Source organism: Typopeltis vanoorti, chromosome 9, assembly GCF_054136105.1.
Source record: "Typopeltis vanoorti isolate ZY-2024b chromosome 9, IOZ_Tvanoo_1.0, whole genome shotgun sequence".
NCBI lineage: Eukaryota > Metazoa > Arthropoda > Arachnida > Uropygi > Thelyphonidae > Typopeltis > Typopeltis vanoorti.
Window position 1 is genome coordinate 132,302,142 of NC_143557.1, and position 25,025 is coordinate 132,327,166.

General features: G+C 37.6%; 1 protein-coding gene across 1 annotated transcript; it reads right to left on the bottom strand.

Moving 5' to 3' along the window:
* Positions 1 to 758: 758 nt before the first annotated feature.
* Positions 759 to 9,863, bottom strand: LOC150103578 (uncharacterized). Its single transcript, XM_090398336.1, has 3 exons — positions 9,734 to 9,863; positions 2,807 to 2,930; positions 759 to 1,283 (listed from the first exon to the last, which is right to left on the bottom strand). Exons 1-3 carry the CDS (start codon positions 9,764 to 9,766, stop codon positions 880 to 882), a joined length of 561 nt encoding a protein of 186 aa, XP_090254462.1. The 5' UTR covers positions 9,767 to 9,863; the 3' UTR covers positions 759 to 879.
* Positions 9,864 to 25,025: the final 15,162 nt, after the last annotated feature.

Genomic DNA, 25,025 nt, shown 5'->3' on the forward strand with positions numbered 1-25,025 from the left:
TATTATTGGTATGCTGTTTGTGTATTATAGAAATCTTCCCTTGGCAGGCTATAACTGCAACATCATTAGCATAAAGTTAGTGTACATATTTAAAAAACGAATATGACTATATTCGTTTATGACTAAATCGGAGAGATAAATAGAAAAGCCTATTTATTAATTTCGTCAGTAAACACTCCATCAGGTAAAGGAACTGAGGGAAAAGTTATGATATTATTTCACTCCAGCATGAATAACTATAACGATATTCGTTTTTTAACCTTCGCGTTATAATAAATTACAAACAAGTGAAACATTTTTAATATAATTAAATGCGATTTTAGTTATCTTCCGGCCTCAGAAGCCATCAGGAAGTCTGTTCAATGGACTACCTGATCTACTTTTATTCATGAACCTAAAGATAATTACAAACAGCCATGATTACGCAAGATTCGAACTCACAGTCTTGTTGACTGGAAACAGGCTTTGTGGTCATAAGCTTTTTGTATTGGGAATTTAAACTGTAAATCCCAAATACCTACAATACTTTAGCGCACTGCAATAGATACGTTACACAACACTACAACTTTACAAAAAGAGCACTACAGTATTTCTAAAAATTCCTGACTATAGCCAGGAAACTTCATCCTGAGTGGAAAGTCATAATATGCAGTGCAAGTGGATCTGAACCGATATGTAGCATGGTTTTCTTTTGATGGTGTTTCGGTTAGTATATTATCTTCATCAGCTTGTGTGAAACAACAGAACGATCTTCAAAATAACTGAGGTAATTATTTATTTGGGAAAAAAATGGCATTTACAAAATGAATAACATAAATACAATGATACATTAGTAACATCAAAATATAAAACTATTAATCAAATTCTTCTCTCACCATTTCATACTATCTGTGGTTTACTAGAGCAGTTCATAACCTGGTCGGAATAAGGAAGTGGTGGTGGATACGTATCGGAATAGAGTGGATTTACCATCTCGTGTCTAGGAAGAGTAATGTCTGGGAACTGTGCAGTAAGTTGTGGGATGGGATAAGATACCGATGGTTGTTGTATATTGATATTTGTCGTGTTGTAAACCGCAGGAGATTGTGCAGTTGGCAGAACGTACCCAGGTCGCGTCCGGGTTTGGCATTTTCGCCAACATACCCAAAAGATGAGGATCAACAGAACTGACAGCACTGCAACTCCGAAGGTAAGGCCAAGAATTTCTCCCGCACTCCAAAGTGAGGTGGCCGATGTGCTCATCTCCGAGGTGTGTATTTCAGCCTGCACAGTATCTGGATTGCCTAAACAGAAAGTATAAGGTTTATTATTTGCATCTTAAAATTAAACTGACTTGTATAAACAGAGTTATCAGAACTAAGAACTGTAAAAAAAGCACATCAAATTATTTTTCTAATTTATTAAATAAATGTTTATTAATTAAATATTTTAATTATTATATGACCAAGGTGGTTAGTGGTATATCAGGTGGATACTCTTCCCTGAACATTATTTTAAAACTACTTCGAAGACAGTTGATTACAACTCTTAAAATTCTCAGAAGTAAGAATAGTTCTATGACTTACAGAATATACTATCTACAGCTACTCATAACTACAACTACGTATACAACCCCACCTACTGTTATGGGATAAATCGGAACTATTACACCGATGCTATGATAGAGAAAAGTCTGGCACTCTTGAAAAGGCATTAGATCCTAAACATCTAAATATTAATAGCCCTCATTAACTAAACACGTGCACATGATGCCTAAACGCGTATACTGAACAATGCGACATACAATTAAATTATGCATACAGTTAAATCAAGACCTGGCTAGCGGTAATTATTGAAACAAAACAATGAAATCACTGCCATGTATTATCTTTCTTTGAAAATACCCTGGAAGAGTGGAGAAAGGCATTGGAGGAGAGCAGCATGAGAATTAACCGGGTGAAGACTGAATATATGTCAACGGGGAGTGACGAGGATATCGTCATACGACTCCAGGGTGAAAAGCTAATTTCAGGGAAGAAATTCAAGTACCTTGGGTCGGTTGTCGAGAGGAATGGTGACCTGGATGAGGAAATACAGCACCGAATAACATTCAGTTGGATGAATTGGAGGAAGATGAGCGGGGTCCTGTGCGACAAGAGAGTGAGTTGTAAGAGGAAAGGAAAGCTCTATAAGATGGTGGTGAGGCCGGCGATGCTCCATGGTGCGGAGACGTGGCCTATAACCAAGGCACAGGAGAGGAAGATGGAGGTAGCGGAGATGCGGATGTTGAGATGGATGAGTGGTGTGACAAAGAAGGACAGGATAAGGAATGACTACATCAGAGGGACGGTTAAGGTGGGACCAATTGGCAAGAAGATACAAGAAAGTAGGCTGAGGTGGTTTGGACATGTTGAGAGGAAGGGTGAGGAGTATGTTGGTAAACGAGTGGAGTATATGGAGTTGGAAGGAAGGAGGAAAAGAGGCAGGCCCAAGCTCAGGTGGAGGGATAAGATGACAGAAGATCTTAGGGAGAAAGGATGGTAGTCCGAAGGATACTCTGGACCGGAGAACTTGGAAGAGGAAAGTTAAAGATTGGTGCGCCGACCCCGTTTAACATGGGATAAGTCAGAGTGAAAGAAGAAGAAAAGAAGAAGAAGAAGAAGATAAGCTCAGCCCAATCTTCGAGGAAGACAGCAGAAACGTCACTCAAACAAACAAACTAATAAAACATTCAATGCTGTAGCAATAAAAAGAATCATGGATATTTATAAAAAATATTTATATAAAAAAGGTTCGAAAATAAAGGATTGATTAAAATCATACTTACCATGTTCAGAGCCACTGCAAGGAAACGCAGTAAACAATAAACCAACTCCAATTAGTGTATAAAAACAATTTTTCATTATTGTCAATTGATGAATGAAAGAGAGCGAAAAACAAAAGAATTTATCCTGAAAAATATAAAAATATTTAAATTTCCGATGGCAATATCACTTATAACTAACAGTTTAATCGATGAATAAACACAGACTTATGGCCATTTGGAGACATCCACTTGAAAAAATAAGGATGATTTAAACATATGATGTTTATCTTGCCATTTTAACATACTTTAATGTAAAAATACTATTAATAATAACAAAACAAATTCCTAAAATATTTCTCATGTCTCATAACCATTTCCTACTCTGATGTTTATATCGCCAACAAGTTAAATTTTGGTAATTGCCTTAACCACTCTAGTTGAATTACTTGCCATTCCAAAGGATATCTTTCTGCACAATGTTAAATACCATACCTGCATTTAACTGGTCAAAAGTTGATAACGGTAGATCCAAAGGAGAAATGTATTAGTACATCTTCTAGCTTGTTAGTCTATGTTTGTTTTCTTGGGAAGGTAATCCTGGAGCTTAATTGAGGATTAAAATCTTGTTACCCTTTCTGTGAGATCGGGCGAAGTATCATCTTCAGCCAAGATGTTTAAGGCAGATAAGCAAATACATTCGTCTCCATATATGAGATCTTTGTCATATTTGGTGACATATCATCTAATTCAGAGATAATATCATGCATACAACTCTTACACGGATTTGCAATATAATTTACATAATCTTTCAATGAAATAACAGTCATATATATTTCATTTATACTTTTTGGTTCATTATTTAAACTGTTTTAGCATTTAATAAAATTCTATAAACAAAGCATGCTTTAAACATTTCATTTCCTAAGTTTACAATTCAATTGAGAATGAATACGAAATTACTTTAACTTGGAGCACATCTTTCACGTTGAAAAGAGTAAATGTTTTCCTTAAAATACGAAGTTTTGTTGTAGAAATAATTTCAAATTATACGCACTTAGTTCTCAGTTGCTTTTCACTTTCTGTTGAGAATCCAACAACAAAAGTTTCGTTTTCAAGTCCTTCTAGAAAAACGGATCGAAACTCAGAAAATACTTCGAAGCATCAACCCAGGGGTTGGTTGTCATTTTCTTATTGGAAATTTTCATCTCGGAATCGAGTGATCAACTAGAACCGTTCTTTTTGTATAAGTCCTTTCGCCCGTCACGTTATGGCCCTCCTTCTCAGCTCTACTCTGTCATAAACCGGCAACAGACTCACTATCTTAACACTCTTTTCTTTTCTTTTCTATACCTCCAGTAATTCTTTCGTGTCCTCCCTGCCATACTTTTCTCCTTTCAAGTCATTCGTTTCGGCCAAAACAATCAACTCTTTAACCCTACTCTTTTGGCTTCAATAATCACACTGACGTCATTAATTTTTTCGACCAATCACACCTCTTATGATAGAATCACCCTACAAGATTCGCTCCTTGATTTTTGCTTCTCTGTTAGTGTCAGGCATTCATTTCTATTTCCCAGCACTTCTTTCTTTCTTTCTGATGTCAGCTGACCCTTCCGACAGCCGTTTCTGCATTCGTTGCAGCTACCCCTTTGTCCTGTGTACCCTTCCACGTAACCGAGCGATCCTCCCTATTACAACCGACTCTCCATTCTTTACATCTGCCATATTACTTTTTCGATCAACACTTCTGCTCTCTATCTATCTATTTCACTCTCTCAATCTTGTCACTTTTAACTGCTGTTTCGATCCTATATTTCATAGCATTATCGGCACACTTTCCCACGACTATCATTTTCAAAGCAAATTCCCTCTGCCGTTGGTAATGCAGACATTGCACGAAGTCCCTTTGATTGAATTCCTCATGCAATGATGCCTTGAAAGTCATTGTTTGCTTCCCATCGGTGCCATGTGCTATGCTATGCAATGCAACTTACCGTACAGAAAGACTGTATTAATTACATTGACAATAAAAGTTTTAGCTTAAACGTAAACACTACAACACAAATTAATTCTAACATAACTTTTAACTAATATCGCTATTTTTTATACAATATAGTGACATACAATAAAGTGACAAGTATTATATATATATATATATATATACAGTATATATATTCAGGGTGTGCTATTTGTGCGGTGCACACCCACTATAGATAGCAATATCACCGACATTATATTTTTGCATTTAATCCACTTAAAGATTTCCCTAATTGTTTCCTGACGATCCCTAAAATTAAACACATTATACTAATGCTTCATGAAGAGGACACTTTTCGAAACGTGAATATTGTATCACATTAGCGTTAATAGCCCGGGTGTGCGGTCACAAATATGAACACCTTTGAGCCCTTAGAACAGATACAGATGGCACAGCGGGTCAAATGTTTAGCGTTCCAGTGCTTTGAAACCACCGGGAACGCGAAGAAGGGTGTGCTCTGAGAAAACAGTGGACAGAAATCCGTCGCAGGGATTGGTTATTGTGTCAACGAATCCAATTGAACGTTGTCATTTGTCACGAGTTGCTATTTTTGTTTTCTGAGTTTCATCTGTTTTGGGTGCATGAAATGAGAACCGAAGTGTTTAAGACACCAATATAGACCAGTAATTTTCTATAAATAATTTATAATTCTTTTGCCCATATTTCAAATGGAAAACGGTGTTGACGATGTACTGAATGTCCCGTTTTCTGCCAGAGCTTTTGCAGATTGTATGATTATAGTGGAAGGGGGTTGGAATTGGTGCATAAATAAGTAAAACTAGTTATTAATTATATGAAGAGTGAAAGGCTTCAATTCAGCGATATGAAAAGTTAAGGGATATTACATCCCATATTGTTTCATAGCCGAATACAGAAACTATATAAAGTTCGGCGAGTCCAAGCATAAGCAAATACCTGGATAGTGTTACAACTGACCCTTTAGGGAGTGCAACACTGAGGCAACTCATGGTAAAGGTGGAGCAAGTTCCGGCCTCAGTGTTGCACTCCCTAATGCGTCAGTTGTAACCCTATCCAGGTATTTGCTTATGCTTGGACTGGCCGAACTTTATATAGTCTCTATATTCGGCATGAAACTCTTTGAGTTTCTTATTCTGCTATGAAACAATATGGGATGTAATATCCCTTAACTTAAATAAGTTCATGTCGCCGAATTGAAGCCTTTGGCTCTTCATATAATTAATAATTTATTAGGACACCTTGGCAATTCTCATAGTAGGGTATATGTAAGTTCTGTTTGCTACAAATTTGGTATTTAGATATAAAAAAAGAGGAAAAATTAGTCCTTTTTAGGACTTCCAGGGTAGCGGAAACAATGCTACAGCCAATGAAGCTTTAACTGAGGCTCGGCTATTGCCGTTACCCAGCCATGACTAGAGCTTTTAGCTCAATACCACCCCATCCACACAGATTGTCTTCATTCAGATGACGGGATAAAGAGTCAAGGACTCAGTCCATCGCCCAGTTCTTATTAGAACTATTAGAACTTGGTATTTATATTTATATTTCAGAAACCCTAATTAAATACTTTCTAGGGCATTTTCTCCACTACTTCGGGACCACGGGACATGCTGATCCCAGCGCAGAGGTTGTGCCAGAATGGTATTATCCATTATGCCAACAGCTTAAAAAATTTAAAACCGAAGGGAGGGAAATCCTAAAATTAAAGCCACAAGCAAGATATTGGGAGTTCTTTCAACTTTCTGGATATACGCCAAATATAGAAACTAACATGGAAATGCTATTTCAAAATATCAGAAATAGCTGGGGACAGCCATTTCACCGCGACCTGGCATGGCGAATAGCCTATGATCAGCTACCGGTGAAACTGGTTATGTCCCGATACAATTCAAGACCGTGCGACGTCTGCCAGAGCGTTGAAATGGTGGGACATTTCTTTTACTTGTGCCCCCCGCCCGACATGTCTGGCAGAGATTAAGCGCAGTACTGGGAATCCAGCCGCTTACACTAGAGGAGGTCTTGTACCTGCAATTTCCCCCACCAGTCAAGAAAATTCAGAAATTTACAATTTTCCTCATCAATGTAATCAAGTATCACATCTGAAAAGTGAGGAAAAAGTCCCAAATCAGCGACGAAAACAAAATACAAGCCAGAATACTCAGCGGGATCTATTTCTATCTCCCTAGGTTTTTCGCACAAGAAAGGTATATACTAGGGGATGGGAGGTTTGTAAATAAGTGAAGCAAACCTCCTATCCTCTGTGTCCTGAGACAGGGCCTAATCATACCGTGTCTGTTCCTTTAAAAAGTAACATCTGGTTTTCTTTCTTTCTCCACGTGTTCTTAGTTCATATAGGAGGGGGCAGATCTGAGAACCCGGGCTGCGAAGGCTTACTGCGAGGCGGTGCTGCTCCTTGGGAGCGGCATCTCTCGAGCCAGATTCTTCTCCCAAATCTTGTTTACCCTGTGGTGTAAGGTTGGCTAGTTCTTTTACTGCTTCTTTTATATATATATATATATATATATATATATATATATATATATATATATATATATATATATATATATATATATATATATATATATATATATATATATATATATATATATAAATAAATAAATAAATAAATAAAATAAAAAATCCGGCTTAAGTTTTATATTAAAACAGGTGTTAGGAGAGGACCTCCATAGACACCTGATTAGTTAAATTGTTAATTTTTTTAATTGTTAACTATTTTACGAACGCATATAAGAAAAGTTTATTTCAAAGTTTTTTTTAAAAGAATAGGTGCAAGGAGAAGATGTTCACAGACCTTTTAGCCAACCTCTGGGTTATACAGCTAAACAGGTTGATTGAGGCCTCTTTACTACCTCCTACTATCAAACTCTACCTTTCGCTCTCTTCCCCTCTTACTATCAGCTGACTCTCAGCAATCTTTTATACTCCGAAGGCCAATGATGAAAGACATGAAATCCCATTCTACCTACTCACTGATGAGACCTCAATAAAGGTTGAAACCGGTCTGGGTAGTGACCTTCTCTCACTCATAATGTAGAACAGTAATACAGCTCCTTGAAGTTGGGTTTCACATTATGGGGAAATATCAAGAATAGTGATCGGAAATTGCTCCACCCTTACCATGAGTTGCCTCAGTGTTGCACTCCCTAAAGGGTCAGTTGTAACACTATCCAGGTATTTGCTTATGCTTGGACTCGCCGAACTTATTATATATACTATATTCGGCACGAAACTAGGGGGTGCAGTAGAGTTTTTACTCGGCTATGAAACAATATGGGATGTAATATCCCTTAACTTAAATAAGTAAAACTAGTTATTTCAGCCATTATTTTGTTCAATCCAGGAAAATAATAATTTCCCAAGTGATTATTTTTTTCCAATTTCTGTACATATGATATGGCTTTATTTAAAAATCGTATCAAAATTCAAATGATCTGGCTCACTGTAGTATTTGCCAATGATAATCTAATCTTACCACGAAGTGTAAACCTTTTGTGCTTCAAGCGCATAACTATTGTTCATTTGACATTTATGCTTTCCATATTTAAAATATTAATTGACAAATTAAAGTATTCAAAGTTATTGTACAATTAATTGCACAGGACCAATTAAGATGAGCGCTGATGCGCTATGCTTGAATTTTATTATTATTATTATTAGTAGTAGTAGTAGTAGTAAATTACAAAAACTACGTTTTTGTAATAAGGAGAACAAAAACAACAGCATATATATATATATATATATATATATATCCTCCTATCCTATCCCTCTCGTCTGTCGCCTTCTAATGAGGGGTTACTGACGTATTAATGCAGCCGGTTTACCACTCCTCTACTGCACCCCCTAAGGACAATATTCATGACTGTAATCTGTGTGTTCACGGAGCCGGTTTGCCTGCTTGCGGTATTAAGAACCCCAGATAAACTGGGGGGAAATACCCTGCTGTCCACGCCCAGAACCGACTAACTTGGCTATGAGTGAGGAAAATCCTTAAGCTTCTCACGTCACCGACGAGACTCGAACATAGGACACATCCCTACCCCAGGCATATGGTTGCGAAGCGCACAGCCAGTCTCCCAGTGTCGTTCTTAATATCCCCCCCCCATTCCATCCTATAACAGAAAACCACGTTTTATACCCTTTCTGACACTAACATGGTTACAATAAACCCCGCTGAACATATTCAACAGGAAAAACATTAACCATGTTGTTTTCGAATCTTTACATAATTGGAGACAATTTGTATACAAATTCTGAACTCTCCATACTACACACTAACATAAGAAACATAAAGAAATACTGGCTTACACTATCGACACTACTCATCAACATCCTGAGAGATATCGATATTAACAGAAGTTTCTGTGCGTGTGTGTGATGCAGAAGGGTTTGCGTATAACATTAACAATTACCAGTCCTCCCCATTATGTTGGACTGGTATTTGATTATTTGAACATCGAATAATAAAAATCTTCATCCGTGTAGATCAAATAAAGTTGATTGCTGTCCCTTGATTCCTGTTATATTATGTTAGAATCAGTATCATCTCCACCCCTTCTTTCATATGTCGGTGTTGTTTAACGTCTTCCCCCACCCCCTATCGTTTCAAATCATTTAGTGCAATTTTATCACAAAAAATAGTCAGATTAAAACTATCTAAAATCGAAACACCTCAACCAATTTCAATAAAGATTTCAAAATACCAAATTTTAATAAAAGGAACCTGAAATACGTTACACAATTCGAAAACGAACCATTTCCTTTTCGGAAGATGATGATGAAACCAAAAGGGATCCATTCCAGCTATTCATTTGAGGTGGTGGGGATAAAATTTCAAGAATATGATTCCAAATTGAAAGCGGTGTTTATAAACTGATATTTGGTTCTCGCCTAATGAACATAAAAATCCTTACCTTCTCTTTTTCCAATAAAGTTTCGTAGTACATTCAAATCGATTTGAATTGAACAAAATTCCAATGCTTTTTGCTATCAGCGAATCTCTCGCAGCCACTGCACAAAAAAGCCACGTGGAATTAGACGAGACACACGCACCCTACCCAAGTCCAAATGCGATAACATTACACGCACTCGCTTCATCTCGAGTGTTATCGCAGTAAATGATAATAACACCTTGAAAGAGAAGTGTTAGAAAGCTGATGATAAAAGAAACGGGGAAATCCCATTAAATTGCATCAGTCTCAGGATCTGATAGCTTTCACGAACAAAAGAAACTTTTTTTTTCGTTCCAAGTATTCCAATTAAATTGTTTTTAAAGAATATCGTGCTGTTGTTGCAAAGTAAGATGCATCCTCTCTTCTGCGCCTCCATCACCCACCAATAAGGGATAAAATCCGTCAGAGCAATAATACCCCATGACATTGACTTCCGTCCCCATTCATATGCTGTGTTTGTAGAAATGCGTTCTCTCAGTGGTTCTATTTTACTGATGAAAACTCCAAGATTCCGATTTTAAAAAAAAACTGCCGCTCCGTATGAGATGGCATTATTCACTTTCGATCGAAAAGTTCCGGAAATGTTTCTTGCGTCTTGGATTTGTTTCCTAGTTTTTTTTCTCATTAATGTTATCCCTTAACATTATCTCTAATGTATTAACTAGTCTGCTGCTTATTTATTAATTTATTTATCTGAATTCCTCTTCCATATACTGCAAAATAATTAATTACTTGCGTTTTACAGAATTACAAGTCTCGCAACATGTATAAAAAAGCCTTTGTCTTTGTTAGGCTTGCAATTAATATTGTTACATTTCATGTCATGGAACATAGCTGATGTAACCCAATTTTTAGCTCAAAAAATATGCGAAGTAAATCAGTCGTGTAAAAGGTTCTGTAGAAAAAGCTCTCATATTTTTTACCTTTCGCAAAACTTTTGTTTTATTTTATTAATATTTATTTTTTTCCTCTGACTAGCCCTGTGGAAAGGTAACTTCCCATCCATAGCGCTAGGCAGCCTGAAGAAGGACCGTTTTAAGTTCTATTCTAGTCGCCAATTACATGAAATATTTCTATACTTTTCTTCGACCGGTTCCCGAGTTAGTCGATCTCCGGTACGACAAGCGGCTGTTTTCTCCCAGAAACTCAGGATTTTCATCCCGTAAAGGCTAGAAAATCGACCCTAGAACCCATATTATTTCAAACATTAATATACAGCGTTAGGGACTACGTTAGAAATGACAACACTTGTCTAACTCTCAGGCAATTATTTCATATCAAATTCTCGTTGAGTATGATTTTGCTATACGCTTAACTGATTATCCATTTGACCGTCGATTTTTATATCGCTAGCTTGTAAATAGAAAACGTTGCCTCTTTTTTTATCGTGACATTTAATTATTTATTATGCGATTGTTTTTAGTGGTCGAACTTTTATTTGTAATTCTCAGTTTATAAAGGGTGTCCCAAAATTCACGCAAGATTTAAATTTAGCGCCATTTGTGCGGTAAAGTGTTGCCAACAAGAAAAAAAAGACAGCGTGACAGCTGACAGTTCAGGGTTATTAAAAATGGAGCGCTACACGAAAGAACAACGCATTTTCATTGTTGAGCAATATTTTAAAAATAATGAAGGTTTGGCAGCTACAGTTCGGAATTTTCGTACAAAATATGGTCGGAATAGTGATTTAACTTCATCAACTGTGAAAAGATTAATTAAAAAATTCAAGGAAACTGGATAAATTAGTGATCTTATACACTCTGGCCGTCCTTCAACAAGTCGTTCAACAGAAAACATCGAAGCAGTTCGTGAGAGTGTTGCTGAGAGTCCAGGAACATCAATTCGGCACCGTGGTCTTGAATTGGGCATTTCGAGAAGCTCTCTACGGCGTATTCTCACGAAAGATTTGCATCTTTATGCTTACAAAGTTCAATTGACTCAAGAACTGTAGCCTACTGACCACACACAGCGAAGAGAGTTCGTTGAATGGATTATGGAGCAACAACAAGTGGATGCTTATTTTTCGAACACAATCATCTTCAGCGATGAGGCTCATTTTCATCTTGATGGCTTCGTTAATCGACAAAATTGTCGCATTTGGGGTTCAGAAAATCCACGAGTGATTATTGAGAAACAAATGCATCCACAACGTGTCACTGTTTGGTGCGGATTTTGGGCTGGAGGCATCATCGGTCCATTCTTCTTCGAAAATGCGGCTGGTAAGGCAATAACAGTTAATGGTGCTCGCTATCGCGACATGATAATCTAGTTTTTTGTGCCTAAATTGTAAGATATGGATGTGGACGACATGTGGTTTCAACAAGACGGTGCCACATGCCATACAGCCCGAGAAACAATTCAATTACTGCATGAGTCATTTCCTGGTCGTGTAATTTCCCGTTTTGGTGATCAGAATTGGCTGCCCAGATCATGTGACTTAACGCCGTTGGACTTTTTCTTTGGGATTTTTTGAAGTCTAAGGTTTATGCCAACAACTCCACGACCACCCACGCCTTGAAGGAGGAAATTGAGCGCTGTATCAACGAAATTCAGCCACATTTATGCAAAACTGTCATGGAAAATTTCGACAAAAGAGTGCGTATGTGCCAGCAAAGCGGTGGAGGCCATTTACCCGATATGCTATTCTATGCATAACCCTATACTGTATACTTTATGAATCAATAATAAATTACAATTTTTAATTAAATACCTGTGTTTTCTATCAAAATTACTTCTTGAGTGAATTTTGGGACACCCTGTATTATGACAGCAATTGTGCTTGATCTATGTTAGCATTACTTAGATCCCGTCATTTCAAAATATAAATAAATAAATAAAAAGAAATATCTTTTTTTAAAGAAATACTCCATTCTTAATCAGTTCTTAATTATATTAAAAAAATTTAATATTTTATGCGATAAAACTCAGGAAAAAGTTCGACAACTTTTATAGGAATTATCGAATGGTACACCACTTTATTTCTTTTATAAGATGATTTATAATTCTAGCTGTATCAAGTTAAATTGATTGGTACTTGATATGGAATTACTTGGTTGGTAGATAAATCAATCGACCGTAAGATGCGGTGATTGATTCATTCAATCCAATACCCTTGGAGGGTAATGGATGGCAATGCTGTAGCCAATGAAGTTCTAACTGAGGCTCGGCTATTGCTGTTACCCTCTTGCCATGATCAGAGCCTTAATTGCTCAATAACACCTTATCCCTACACTGTCCTCTACAGATAACGGGGAAGATGAAAAGCATTATTGCTTCGCCCCTTTAAGCCAGTCCTTATAAGGACTATAAGTTAAATTGATTCAGCAGTAGCCAATGAAGTTTTAACTGAGGCTCGGCTATTGCCGTTACCCAGCCATGACTAGAGCTTTTTAGCTCAATAACACCCCATCCACACAGATTAACTTCATTCAGATGACGGGATAAAGAGTCAAGGACTCAGTCCATCGCCCAGTTCTTTTAAGAACTAAGAACTTAAATTGATTCACCCCGTGTGTTGATCCTTGCCAGGCTTATATAAGTAGGGACCACGTCTGCCAACTTCCATGCAGAGGGAAAGTATTTGAATCTGAACATGGCATTTATTACTGTGATAAGATGGTAAGATATATTACTGTGGGCCTGTGTAGCTCAGTGGATGTGGCGTTTGCCAACCACGGCGCTTGGCCGCACGAAGGAAGACTTGGTTTCGAGTCTAGTCGGCGACTAGAGGAAATTTTTCTAAGCCTTTTTTCGACCGGTTCCCGAGTTATCGATCTCTGGCACGGGCAAGCAGGTTTTTCCTCCCGGAAACTCGCGTTTTTCGTCCTGTAAACTCAAGAAAATCGACCGTAGAACCCACATTGTTTCAGACATTAAATATATTGTGTTAGGGTTAGGGACCACGAGATGGCGGCACATTTGAGCCGTCTCTCTTCACTGAGTACCGCTTAATTAGTGATAGCCTTGGGCCATCTGTCTCTGATTGGTACCAGTGGAGATTGAACTGCCCACTCAGTCTCCAAAAGTTAGATAGGGCTAAATGGCCTCGCCTACTCCCCGTATACGGGAATAAAAAGGCGTTAGCTGGTTTTTTTTTTATTTTATTTTTTTTTATTAGGAATGCCATCAGGCCCAGGAGCTTTTTTATTCTTTAAATTCTGTATAATCTCATAAATTTCAGCTGGAAAGTTGGCTGGTACAGGTATCACACCGTTTTAGCACGTACCTGACATGGCGGTGAATTTTATAAATATGATTGAAGTTATCAAACAGTGACGGGCTGCACTGCTTTTCTAAATTTTTAATTATAGTTTCGGCTTTTTCTGCATTTGTGTGAACAATGCCCAGATCAGATTTGAGAGGGGGGGGGAAGAGATTTATTATTATTATTTTTTTTTTTTTGATATTTCTCAGCAGTTTCCAGATGGTTTGATCACCGGGTGACATGGAGGCTAATTTGTCTTCCCATAATTTGTTTCTGTGGGCTTTAAGTGCATCTCTCACTGCACTATTCAGTTTGTTGAGAAACGTTTTGTCTTGGGGTGGACTTGTATATTATGGTATCGTTTTCTTGCCTTACTTTTTTTCCCTGATTAAGTTCATGATATCTTCTGGTGGTCGTTTAGGCTTAGAAGCAGTTGTATTTGGTAAGGCTGCGTTGATTTGTTGAGTAAGTTTATTGACTGCAGATTCGATTTCTTCCTTGGAGTTAACATGAAGAACAGGGCCAATGTAGTCTGGGAGCATTTTGGATACTTTTTCCCAAAGTATGAAGGTGTGAGGCGGAGGGGGGCAGTCCCTTCCAATTACCCAGTTGGAACAAAATAGGGTTGTGGTCGGATGTTAATTCATTTAGTGATTCCAGGTTGCACTGTAATTTAACATTCTGGAGGACAACTATATCCAGGACATCGGAGGAACCAATAGGACTCTGATCAGTTGATATTGAGGGTCCAGCCACAGTTGCGCAATTGGAACTTGAGTAGTTAAACAGGATGCGGCCATTCTTGTTGATAGATTTACTGCTCCAGGCAGGATGTTTGGCATTTAAGTCTCCGGGGATAATGATCGGCCCTTTAACTCCGAGGATGGCATCCAGATCTGAGGTCAGCAATTTTTTTGATGGCGGGTCGTAGGCTGCATAGATTTTTAGGTTTCCTACTGAGTTTGTGATGACATTAATACCTGTGATTTCGAGATTAGTGGTTGTAGGGTTGGCTATAGAATGATGGTTGATGTAGTTTTTGATGAGGATGGCTGTCCCACCAACACCTCTATATTCAAGGCTGTCATTTCTGTAAAGCTGGTACCCTGTGATTTTCGGGTTGTGAGCAGGTCTCAAGTTCGTTTCATTAATTAATAATATATCCGGATTATATCAATCATTGAATTCTTGGATTTCTAGTATTTTGTTTTTGAGACCATTTGCGTTCCAAGCAATAATCTTCAGAGAATCTGTGATGAGTTTTTTCTTATACATAAGAGTGCAGATAAAATGGACTGCGTTGCTGTAAAAACATTTTTGTAGTACTTGGTGATGAACTCAAGTTACTTAAATCTGCAGCATATTTACAAGGGAAGAGGTGATGACGGATGTTGTATTTGAATGTGGATTAGGCAGATTCTGGCATTGGACTGTCTTTTTGGAGCAGGCTACGCCGGCATATGTCCTTGTTTGATGTTGATAATTCATCTTCTTTGGGACGGGGGGGGCTCAGTTAATGGTGGATGAGCACCTGTCGCCCTGTTCGAACTAGTGGGTACTGAGGAGCTTCAGTTTAAGGAGTTCTTGTTTTAGAGAGGTAGATTGACTGTTTGATTCAGTCTGCCTGTTTTTGGGGTGGAAAATGCACCTCATCCTCACCCGGCAGGGTGAAGGATGAGGGTCGCCGCAATCCTTCACCCTGCCGGGTGAGGGCAGTCCATGGGACTCTAAAAATTCTTCTGAGGATTCACACCTCAAATGCTTTTAGTTTATTTTCACAATATTTTGATATTGTCCAGGTTTCTGCTCCATAGTGCAGCGTTGACCATATGTAGCATTTGGACAGCCTAATTCTTGTTTTTGTGTGAATTTCCCTTGAGGTCAGAATGTTTTTCATGCTAATGAAGGTCGATTTAGCAATTTCTTATCACACTTTCCATTCTCGGTAATTAGTTGACCCAAATATATATAACTCTCCACTTGATCTAAAGTATTTTCTCTGATCTTGATATTTATATCGGGTATTTTCCCTTTTTCTCTTGTTACCAGCATTGTTTTGGTTTTTTTGAAGTTGAAATTAAGTCCACCATATTTTTCGCTTAGCTTCAGCGTCTCTTCTAGTAGGTTTTGAAGGTCTTTTTTTTTCGGCTAGTAGTAGTGTATCATCTGCATATCTTAAGTTGTTTATATTCCTGCCTCCTCTGCTGACTCCTTTAAATTCTTCTAATTGCTGGAAGATATTTTCAGTACAGAGGTTAATCAATATAGGAGAAAGCACACAGCCTTGTCTGACAACCTTCCTTACTGGGAATTCCTCCGAGATTTCTCCTTCTACTTTTATTGAGGCCGTTTGCTCCTAATATAGATTTATCAGTAATCTGGTATCTTTACCATCTACTCCTAAATTTCTGATGCATTTGATTAGTTGTTCATGCTGTATATTGTCAAAGGCCTTTGTGTAGTCAATAAAACATAAGTAGACATCTTTCTGCTTCTGCAGATATCTTTCTAAAATAGTTCTAATGTTGAAGAATCCTTGATTAGTTCCTTTATTTTCCTGGAAACCAGATTGTGTTTCATTAATTTTCATTTTGATTTGATGTTTATTTCTTTCTAGGATGATATATAACATACCTTTTGCTATCTGACTGATCAGACTGATTGTTCGGTATTCTTCACATTTGATTGTCTTCGATTTTTTAGGTATCGGTAGGACCATTGAGTGCTTAAAATCTTTTGGCAGATGTCCAACTAGTTTCGTATATTTTGTTACATATATCAGTCAGTGATTTTATAGCCTTATCATTTAAAGCCTTTAAATATTCTGCCATAATTTCATTCATTCCTGGCGCTTTTCCTGGTTTCGGTTTTCTAATGGCATTTGTTACTTCCCAGGTAAGAATAGTAGGCCCCTCCAAATCTTCTTGCATTGGCTTATCTATTCTATCCTGATTGTAGAGTTCCTTTGAATACTCTACCCATCTATCCCTTATTTTGTCTTTCTCCATGTATGTTTCCACTGGTATCTTCAATGCAATGAGAGCCTACCCTTTTGCAAGATGTGTTAGTTAGCTCCCTAACTTTTTTCATGAAGTTCTCTGGTTTTTGTGCTTTTTGTCCAGAAGTTCAATTTACTTGCATTTATTGTTGAGCCATAGTTCTTTTGCAATCCTACATTCTTTCCTGATATCCTTGTTTAAGTTCTTGTATTCAGGACGATTTTTGTGTTTCTTTCTTGCCTCCATCATTTTGATTTACTCATTTTCTTCTCAAATTTGGGAATTGTTTGTTTTACTGCCTTTTTTATGCCCTCTTTAAATTTCTGCCATCGATCTTCAATCTCATTTTTAAGGTGAGGATACTTGATGGGATCAGGAACATTAACAGCAGTGGATTGTGCCAGTTCCTTTAAAAATGTCTTGATTTTTTTCTTATCTTGTATTTCTTGATTTTTAAAGGAGCCAAGATCACATTTTTCTATTTTTAGAGGTTTCATTGCTGTCTTTAGTTTTATTGCTGCTTTAATGACCACAGGCTTTTGGTCTGATCCAATATCAACCCCTGGGTATGTTTTGGCTTGTAAGATGTTATTCCGGAATCTTTTTTTAAATTATTATATAGGCAATCTGTTTCTTACTGCTGTGTCCGGGACTTTTCCATGTGTAAAGTCGTGTGGCTAAATAAAGTATTTTTTTTTATTTGATATTATTACCAGATTGTCTTCTTCTGGTAATAATAATAGCAGCGGAATGCAGAACGATACTGGTTTGATGGGGGAAGCATAAATGCTTTTCATATTCCCCTTTGTCTGAGAAGTAAAGTTCTTTCAGTGGAGAAATTATTGAGCTTTAAGTTCGCCCTGAAAGGGTAGTGAGATTAGATGTTCAGCTGAGCATAGAATTGACTTAGGTCTTTTGTATTTGCAGAATTCCGCTTCATTGTAGTCTGAAGCTTGCTTGATCAGCGGGTTCGGATAAATATTTGTCTTGATGAAGAACTTTACTTCTAAGTCATGGAGGAGAGATGTGATGTAGGGAATGTTGACTTCTCTGTGAATCTGGGAGTTTCTGATAAACCACGGGGCATCCAGAATCATTCTGTATGCCCCATATGGGTTTGCTTAGATCCTCCAGTCCATCAAGTAGTTTGTTCGGCGTATCCAGTTTGCTTCTTCTTTTGATCATGGGGTTGAGCTGCGCAATTACTTTGGATGTCTTCGAGCTTATGTGTTTTATATATATATATATATATATATATATATATATATATAGTTAGTTTGGGGCTGAGAGATCTGCGTAGAACGCAGTGATTGTTGAGCTTGGGTTTTGAGAGATATCAGCTATGTAGATATAAAATAGCAGGCGGGGGCAGAAGTGAGCCCTGCAGCACACCTGCCAGGACCATGCGTCTAGTTGACACAGTTTCATTTATTTTGACTTGCATGAATCTGTCTTTGAGGTATGAATGAATTATTTTTACTAGATTACTTGGTATATTGAATGTGATGAGCTTGTAGAGAAGACCCTGATGTCACCCCTTATCAAAAGCCTTCGCAGCATCTATAAAGAATGCAGCTGTGTAGAGATTCCAGTAGAAGCCTTTGGTGATGAATTCGACCAGTCTGTGAATCCGAACTGCTCATTTGCAATTACACCTAGTTTATCCGTTTCTGATTGAAGCCTTGTAAGGATGAATTTTTCAGCAATCTTTCAAAGGCTGGACAGAAGACTGATAGGTCTGTAGCTTTCGGGGAGGTGGGTGTTTTTTCCAATCTTTTTGATGGGCGTGATATTTGATTGGTGTGATACTTGAGTCTGAGGATTGCATTGATTATGTTGACTAGATGCATAATGGCTTTTCTGTGGAGTAGTTTTGTTTGTGATTCCACCTGGATCTGGAGCCTTATTGTTTTTCAGGTGGGTTATGATATTTATAACTTCTACTGGAGGGGTGTGACAGGTTCTGGGTCATCCTTTTGTTGTGTTATGGCCTGCTTGACTCGGCGGTGAATCTTGTAGATAAGATTGATGTTCAAATTTTCATAAGATGGGTTACATTGAGTTTCCAAACTGTCTACCAGAGCCTCTGCCTTTTCCTTGTCAGTATGGGCTATTCGCTTCTTGGTCTGAATTGGGGTAAAAGTTGCCTTTTAGTGCGGAGGGTTCTCAAAAACTTCCAAATGGAGTTGTGCTCTGGGTTTAGCTTCATTAGCATGGATTCCCAATCTTGGTTTCGATGTTTTTGGAGAGCTTCACGGACTTGTCTATTTAGTTTATTCAGACTTGTTTTATCTTGTGGGGCTCTTGTGTTATGGTATCTCTTTCTGGCTTTCTTTTTCAGTCTGATTAGATCCATGATTTCCTCGGGGATCCACCACTTGGATGAAATACTGTAGTTTGGGTGACTGACTTTATTGCTGTTTTGATTTGACTGGTTAGGTTGTGTACAGCAAAGTCTGTCTCCTCTTTACTGTGAATAACAAGAACTGGGTCAATGTAGTCAAAGAGAATTCTGGAGAGCTTGTCCCAAGATATGAAAGAGTGAGTACTGGAGAATTGTTCTTGTGTACCGAGTTTAAGCATAATGGAGTTGTGGTCAGAAGAAAGTTCATTTAATGTTTCCAACTGATACAGGTATCTGATGTTTTTGAGTATGACTGTGTCAAGTACATCTGATCTTATAATAATATAATATAATATAATAATAGCAATTGACAATTGACAATTGACATTTATGTCTTTAGGGGTGAAGCAAGATGCTTTTCATATTCCCCGCTATCTGTTGTGGTTGCAGTGAAGGTAAAATTTATGAGCAGAATGCTCGCCCTGATTGGGCATGGAGATTATGCATCACTAAAGGAGGCCAATATAGCTTTTGGTCTTCTGTATTTGAATATGTCCGTTGGATCGTATGCTGTAGCTTGTTGAACCAAATCGTTGGGATGTGTGGACGTCTTTAGGAAACACTTGGTGGCTAAGGATCGTAGAAAAGAGAAGATATAGGGAATATTTGTGTCTCTGTGGAGTTGAGTGTTTCTAACATACCACGGGGCATTCAAAATCATTCTCAGGCACTTGTTCTGCACTCGCTGTATTTTGATGATGTTAGCATTAGAGGTGTGGCTCCAGGCCGGAGAGGTGATTATAGGACGAATCGTCAACTGGTATAGCTGCAATTTGATTCTGTTGCTGAGCTTGCTATTTCTATTAATTAGCGGATATATTAATTAGCGGATATAATAATAGCAAATATGGTAATACTCAATTAATTTGTATTTCATTGTTTATTTAGTTTGGTGTATTATTTTATATTATAAAAATGCAACAAGATTAAAAATATATCGACTCCTAGTTCATGATTTTGTTATTAAATAAAATATTGTATCTAATTTTATAGGAATAATGTATTGTGAAACATTATTAATTTTAATTTTTTTAAAACGTGGAGTACCACTTTGTTTTACAATATGACAATTTGTGAAAGAAGCGAAAAATCTCAACACAGATCTAGTTATTAGGAAGATACAATTATTATTATTGTCTGGAAACGAACAGCATATATAAAATATGATCTTAATATTGCACTATTTGGATATACTTTCTGCCTTTGGTAAGGTTTGCTTCAGCAAGTCTCTATTTAAACATTTACTGCAAATTTCAAGTTTATATTTTCTTATAAGAATATTTCCTTGTTCAATATTCAATAGCTTCATTTTACACCAGATGTCGCTGGAGATGGGAATTAATTTCAGATAACATAACTGAAAGCCCCATTTTGTTCGGTAACCAGTCACATTTTATAAAAATATATTCTTATATAAAATATATTATATTAATTATAAATATATTAAAAATATATTATATACTCTCTGACTACGGCATTTGTTATCATTACAGATCTTTCAACATTGAATTTATTAGTTTGTATTGCTTGATCTCGAGTACGAAGTACCAGATCTATCTCTTTCTTGATGGAACCCTTTTGATGCCAACTACATCAGCAATTAGCAGGTGGATATTAAGGACAAATACCAACATGGGAGGGTTCGGATTTAGAAGATAATCGAAGTGCCACAGAGAACGTGATATTTAAAAAATACAACAGGGAAGTTCTCTACGCATTTTACTCAGAAAGCAATAGCATGCTATTTCATAATAATAACAATCGATTACGTTAAAAGTAGGGCAGTGTCACCAAAGGAGTTCGATCAGAGTCGCTATGGTGATTATTGACAAGCAAGGTTTTTTACGACATTATAGTACTCTAACGCGCGCATATAAATACAGAATAATGCGCAATCTTCTCCTCGTATTGTACCGCATGTATCCATGGATGCACATTTGAACTGCGATGTCCTGTTTGGTCCAGTGCAGTTAAATGTTTAAAACAGAAATAAAAGAGCAGGTAAGTGAGCACTTTCTTATAAAAAGGAGAGAACAATATTATAATGCAGAAGCCAACAAATTAATCCGAACAAGCTGAATTTTCGTCAAATTTTTGGTCGTGGTTTGGTTTTTGTTTCAGTTCAATAGCGCTCAACCATTTAGGTTGAGCGCTGCGTATTTTAACTGTCTTTTTGATGTTTATTAAATAAGATGGCATTCGTATTGTTATTTTGTGTATCTATAGAATGGATACATCTCAAAGAAAGCGTTCAAAAGAATGTAACCTTTCTCAGGACACATCAATGACTCTGGTTTGAGTACTGTTAATACGGTTGTAAAGAGGTTAAAGGAGATGGGTACGTTTTCTCCTGACAGAAAAGGAAACTGGGTGCGAAAACGGAAACTACACTTACTCACGATCGGTTACGAGTCAGGAGAAGCAAAATGAATGCTAGATCGTCTGCTGTAGACTTCATTAAATACTTGGAAGCTAGTGGGATTAATGTTTCTGACATGACAGTCCATCGAAGATTTTTGGAACCATTGACGACTGCCCACAGACTATAAAAGGAAGAACTGTTGACGAAGGCTGTGCATAAAAAGAAGCTTCAGAGAGCAAACATGTAAAAAGATTGGACTGTTGAGAAGTGGAAGAAGGTCATATGGTTTCGAGATGAGAAGAGTGTTCCCAGATGAGAGCCATTTCTTTATCCAAGGAGAGCAAGTCTTCTATATTCGAAATCAGCGGCTGAGAAGACTCCTCCTGCTCACGTTCAACAAGTTCTTAAACACCCAACTGAAAAGATGTTCTTTCGGTTCTTTTACACATGACGGTCCAGGATCACTTGTGCCTGTTTACAGTGTGATGAAATGTGGCCAATGCAGAAAAATATTGGACAGAAGAGTGTTCCCACAGATCCAGAAAGACAAAGAACTCATCTTCGAACAAGACCTTTCCCAATGCCACACTTCAAAAAAGTGAAAGAGTTCCTCAAAAACCATACCATCCAATTGCTTCAGTGGCCACAATAGAAACTTTGTGGGCCATAGTGAAAAAGAGACGAAAGTTGAAATTGTGATACAAAGGATAGCTTATAATACAATCCATTATAAAAGTGTGGTTTCGAGATGCAGAAATGAGAGAAATGTGTTTTACGTTGGTAGAGTTCATGCTTAAGCGAAAGAATGAACAATAGTTATGTTAAAATCAACCACCTGCAAGTCTGCCAGACACTGAACCAGTTCTTTTCAGATGCAGGCTTTACACAGAAGAATATCCGTATTTTAAATGGAAATATTTGTCGAACTAATTAAGAGACAGCAGTAACAAATGCTATATCTGAGAGTTTGAAGTATATTAAAAAAAAAATAATAATAAATCCAGATGAAGTTCAGTATGCGCACCATGTGTAGCAACTCGGCTCCTATAACTCGGCTCCTATTACTCAGCTCCTGATGTGCACTTCAAAAGTTTTTAATAATTGCACGTAATTTTGCCTTCTGGATCATTTTAGTGAACTCATTTTTGTGCGTGTAATTTATTATATTATAACAAAAATATTTTAATTATTTTTTATTTCCTTTATGTGTTTGTTTATTTTTATCTGCTTTATTAATGTGTTTTTAAATAAATAAATGAAAACTGCTATTCATTAAATAGACTGGATTATCTATTAAAATATATTACATGACATTAAATGGAATTTATTTTTTGCCACTAAAAGGTATTACTTCGTTATCGACAATTGACAATTATGTCTTTAAGGGCGAAGCAAAATTCTTTTCTTATTCCCCGCTATCTGTTGTGGTTACATGGAGGGTAAAATTTACGAGCAGTTTGCTCGCCCTGAATGGGCATGGAGATTATGCATCGCTATAGGAGGCTAATATAGCTTTTCGTCTTCTATAATTGAATATGTCCGTTGCCTCGTATGCTGCAGCTTGTTGAACCAAATCGTTGGGATGTGTGAACGTCTTTAGGAAAAACTGGGATGCTAAGGATTGTAGAAAAGAGAAAATATAATGAATATTTGTATCTCTATGAAGTTGATTGTTTCTAACATACCACGGGGGCGTTCAGAATCATTCTCAAGCACTTGTTCTGCACTCGCTCTATCTTGATAATGTTAGTATTAGAGGTGTGGCTCCAGGCCGGAGAGGCATAGGGCATAGGTGATTATAGGACAAATCGTCATCTGGTATAATTGCAATTTGATTCTGTTGCTGAGCTTGATATTTCTGTTAATTAGCGGGTAGATCTGAGCTATGGCTTTAGATGCCTTTGCGCACGTAGACTTGATGTGTTGGTTGAAAGATAGCTTTTTGTCCAGAATTACACCTAGGTAATTTGTTTCTGTCTGCCAGGGAATTTTAGTATTGAATAGTAACACATCACCTGCAGGAGACATTGGCCTTTTTGAGAAAAACGCGTGAGCTTTTCAGAGGGTTGACTTCCAATCTCCACTTGGAGAACCAACCCACCAGCTTTAGAAGGTTTTCTTGAAAGCTTTCTGGTAACGAAGTGGGATCTGAGGGATCTGGCTAGTATTGCCGTATCGTACGCACACAGGGCCAAAATGGAATTCATCGGATTGTGTGGGATGTCTGACATGTATACAGAAAACAGCAATGGAGCGAGTAGAGATCCCTGCGGCACTTCAGCAAAGATATGGCGATGGGGCGATGTAGAACCGTTGGTTTTAACTTGCATTGATCTATTCTGAAGATATGAATAGATTAGATGAACCATTTTTAGTGAGGTACCGGCTGAGATAAGTTTGTGAAGGTGTCGAAAATGCCAGATTTTGTCAAATGCTTTGGATAAGTCTAGGAAAACAGCGACTCTGCACTGCTGCCAGTTGTAGCTGGTGGTGAAGTATTTGACAATTCTGTGGATTTGCTGGGTAGTACTATGGTGTTGTCGAAAACCAAGCTGTTCTTTAGGGAGGATGTTTAGGTCATTTACTGAGGTTTGGAGTCGTGAGAAGATGACCTTCTCTGCATCCTTACCCAGATTGGAGATAAGACTGACTGGACGATAATTCTGCGGTAAGTGTGGGTCTTTGCCTGGCTTATGTATAGGAATCACATCAGCCAGTTTCCAGGTGGAAGGAAAATAGTGAAGTCTTAATATTGCATTTATTATACTGGTCAGGTGCACTATAGCTTTTCGAGGCAGCAGCTTGATCATCCTGTTTGAGATGCTGTCTGGTCCAGGAGTTTTATTGTTCTTAAGTTTTTTAATAATATCATATAATTCAACAGGTGATGCGGGTGTAATATGGTCAGCACTGGTATCTGGGAGGTTTAGTGCATGTCTGACCTGTCTGTGGAATTTGTACAGATGATTGAAATCTAAGTTGTTATAAGAAGGTTTGCACTGATCCTCAAGATTTTTAGTATGGCTTCTGCCTTATCTGCATCTGTGTGGACTAGGCCCTGGTTTGAGATTATAGGGGGGGGGGGATTTGTTTTTATTTTTGATGTTTCTCAGTAGTCCCCAGATAGAGTGATCGATAGGTGAGATACGGGCTAACTTTTTATCCCAAACTTGGTTTCTATGTGTTTTAAGTGCATCTCTTACTGCTCCATTCAATCTGTTAAGCACTGTCTTGTCCTGAGGCGAGCAAGTGTTATGAAATCTCTTCCTAGCTCTGGTCTTCTG

Bases quoted from the DNA above. Each gene is read 5' to 3' on its own strand.
- LOC150103578 (XM_090398336.1), bottom strand. From the start codon at position 9,766: ATGTACTACGAAACTTTATTGGAAAAAGAGAAG. The intron at 2,931-9,733 runs GTAAGGATTTTT...TATATTTTTCAG, and splicing joins CTTTATTGGAAAAAGAGAAG to GATAAATTCTTTTGTTTTTC. The intron at 1,284-2,806 runs GTAAGTATGATT...CTTTCTGTTTAG, and splicing joins TTGCAGTGGCTCTGAACATG to GCAATCCAGATACTGTGCAG.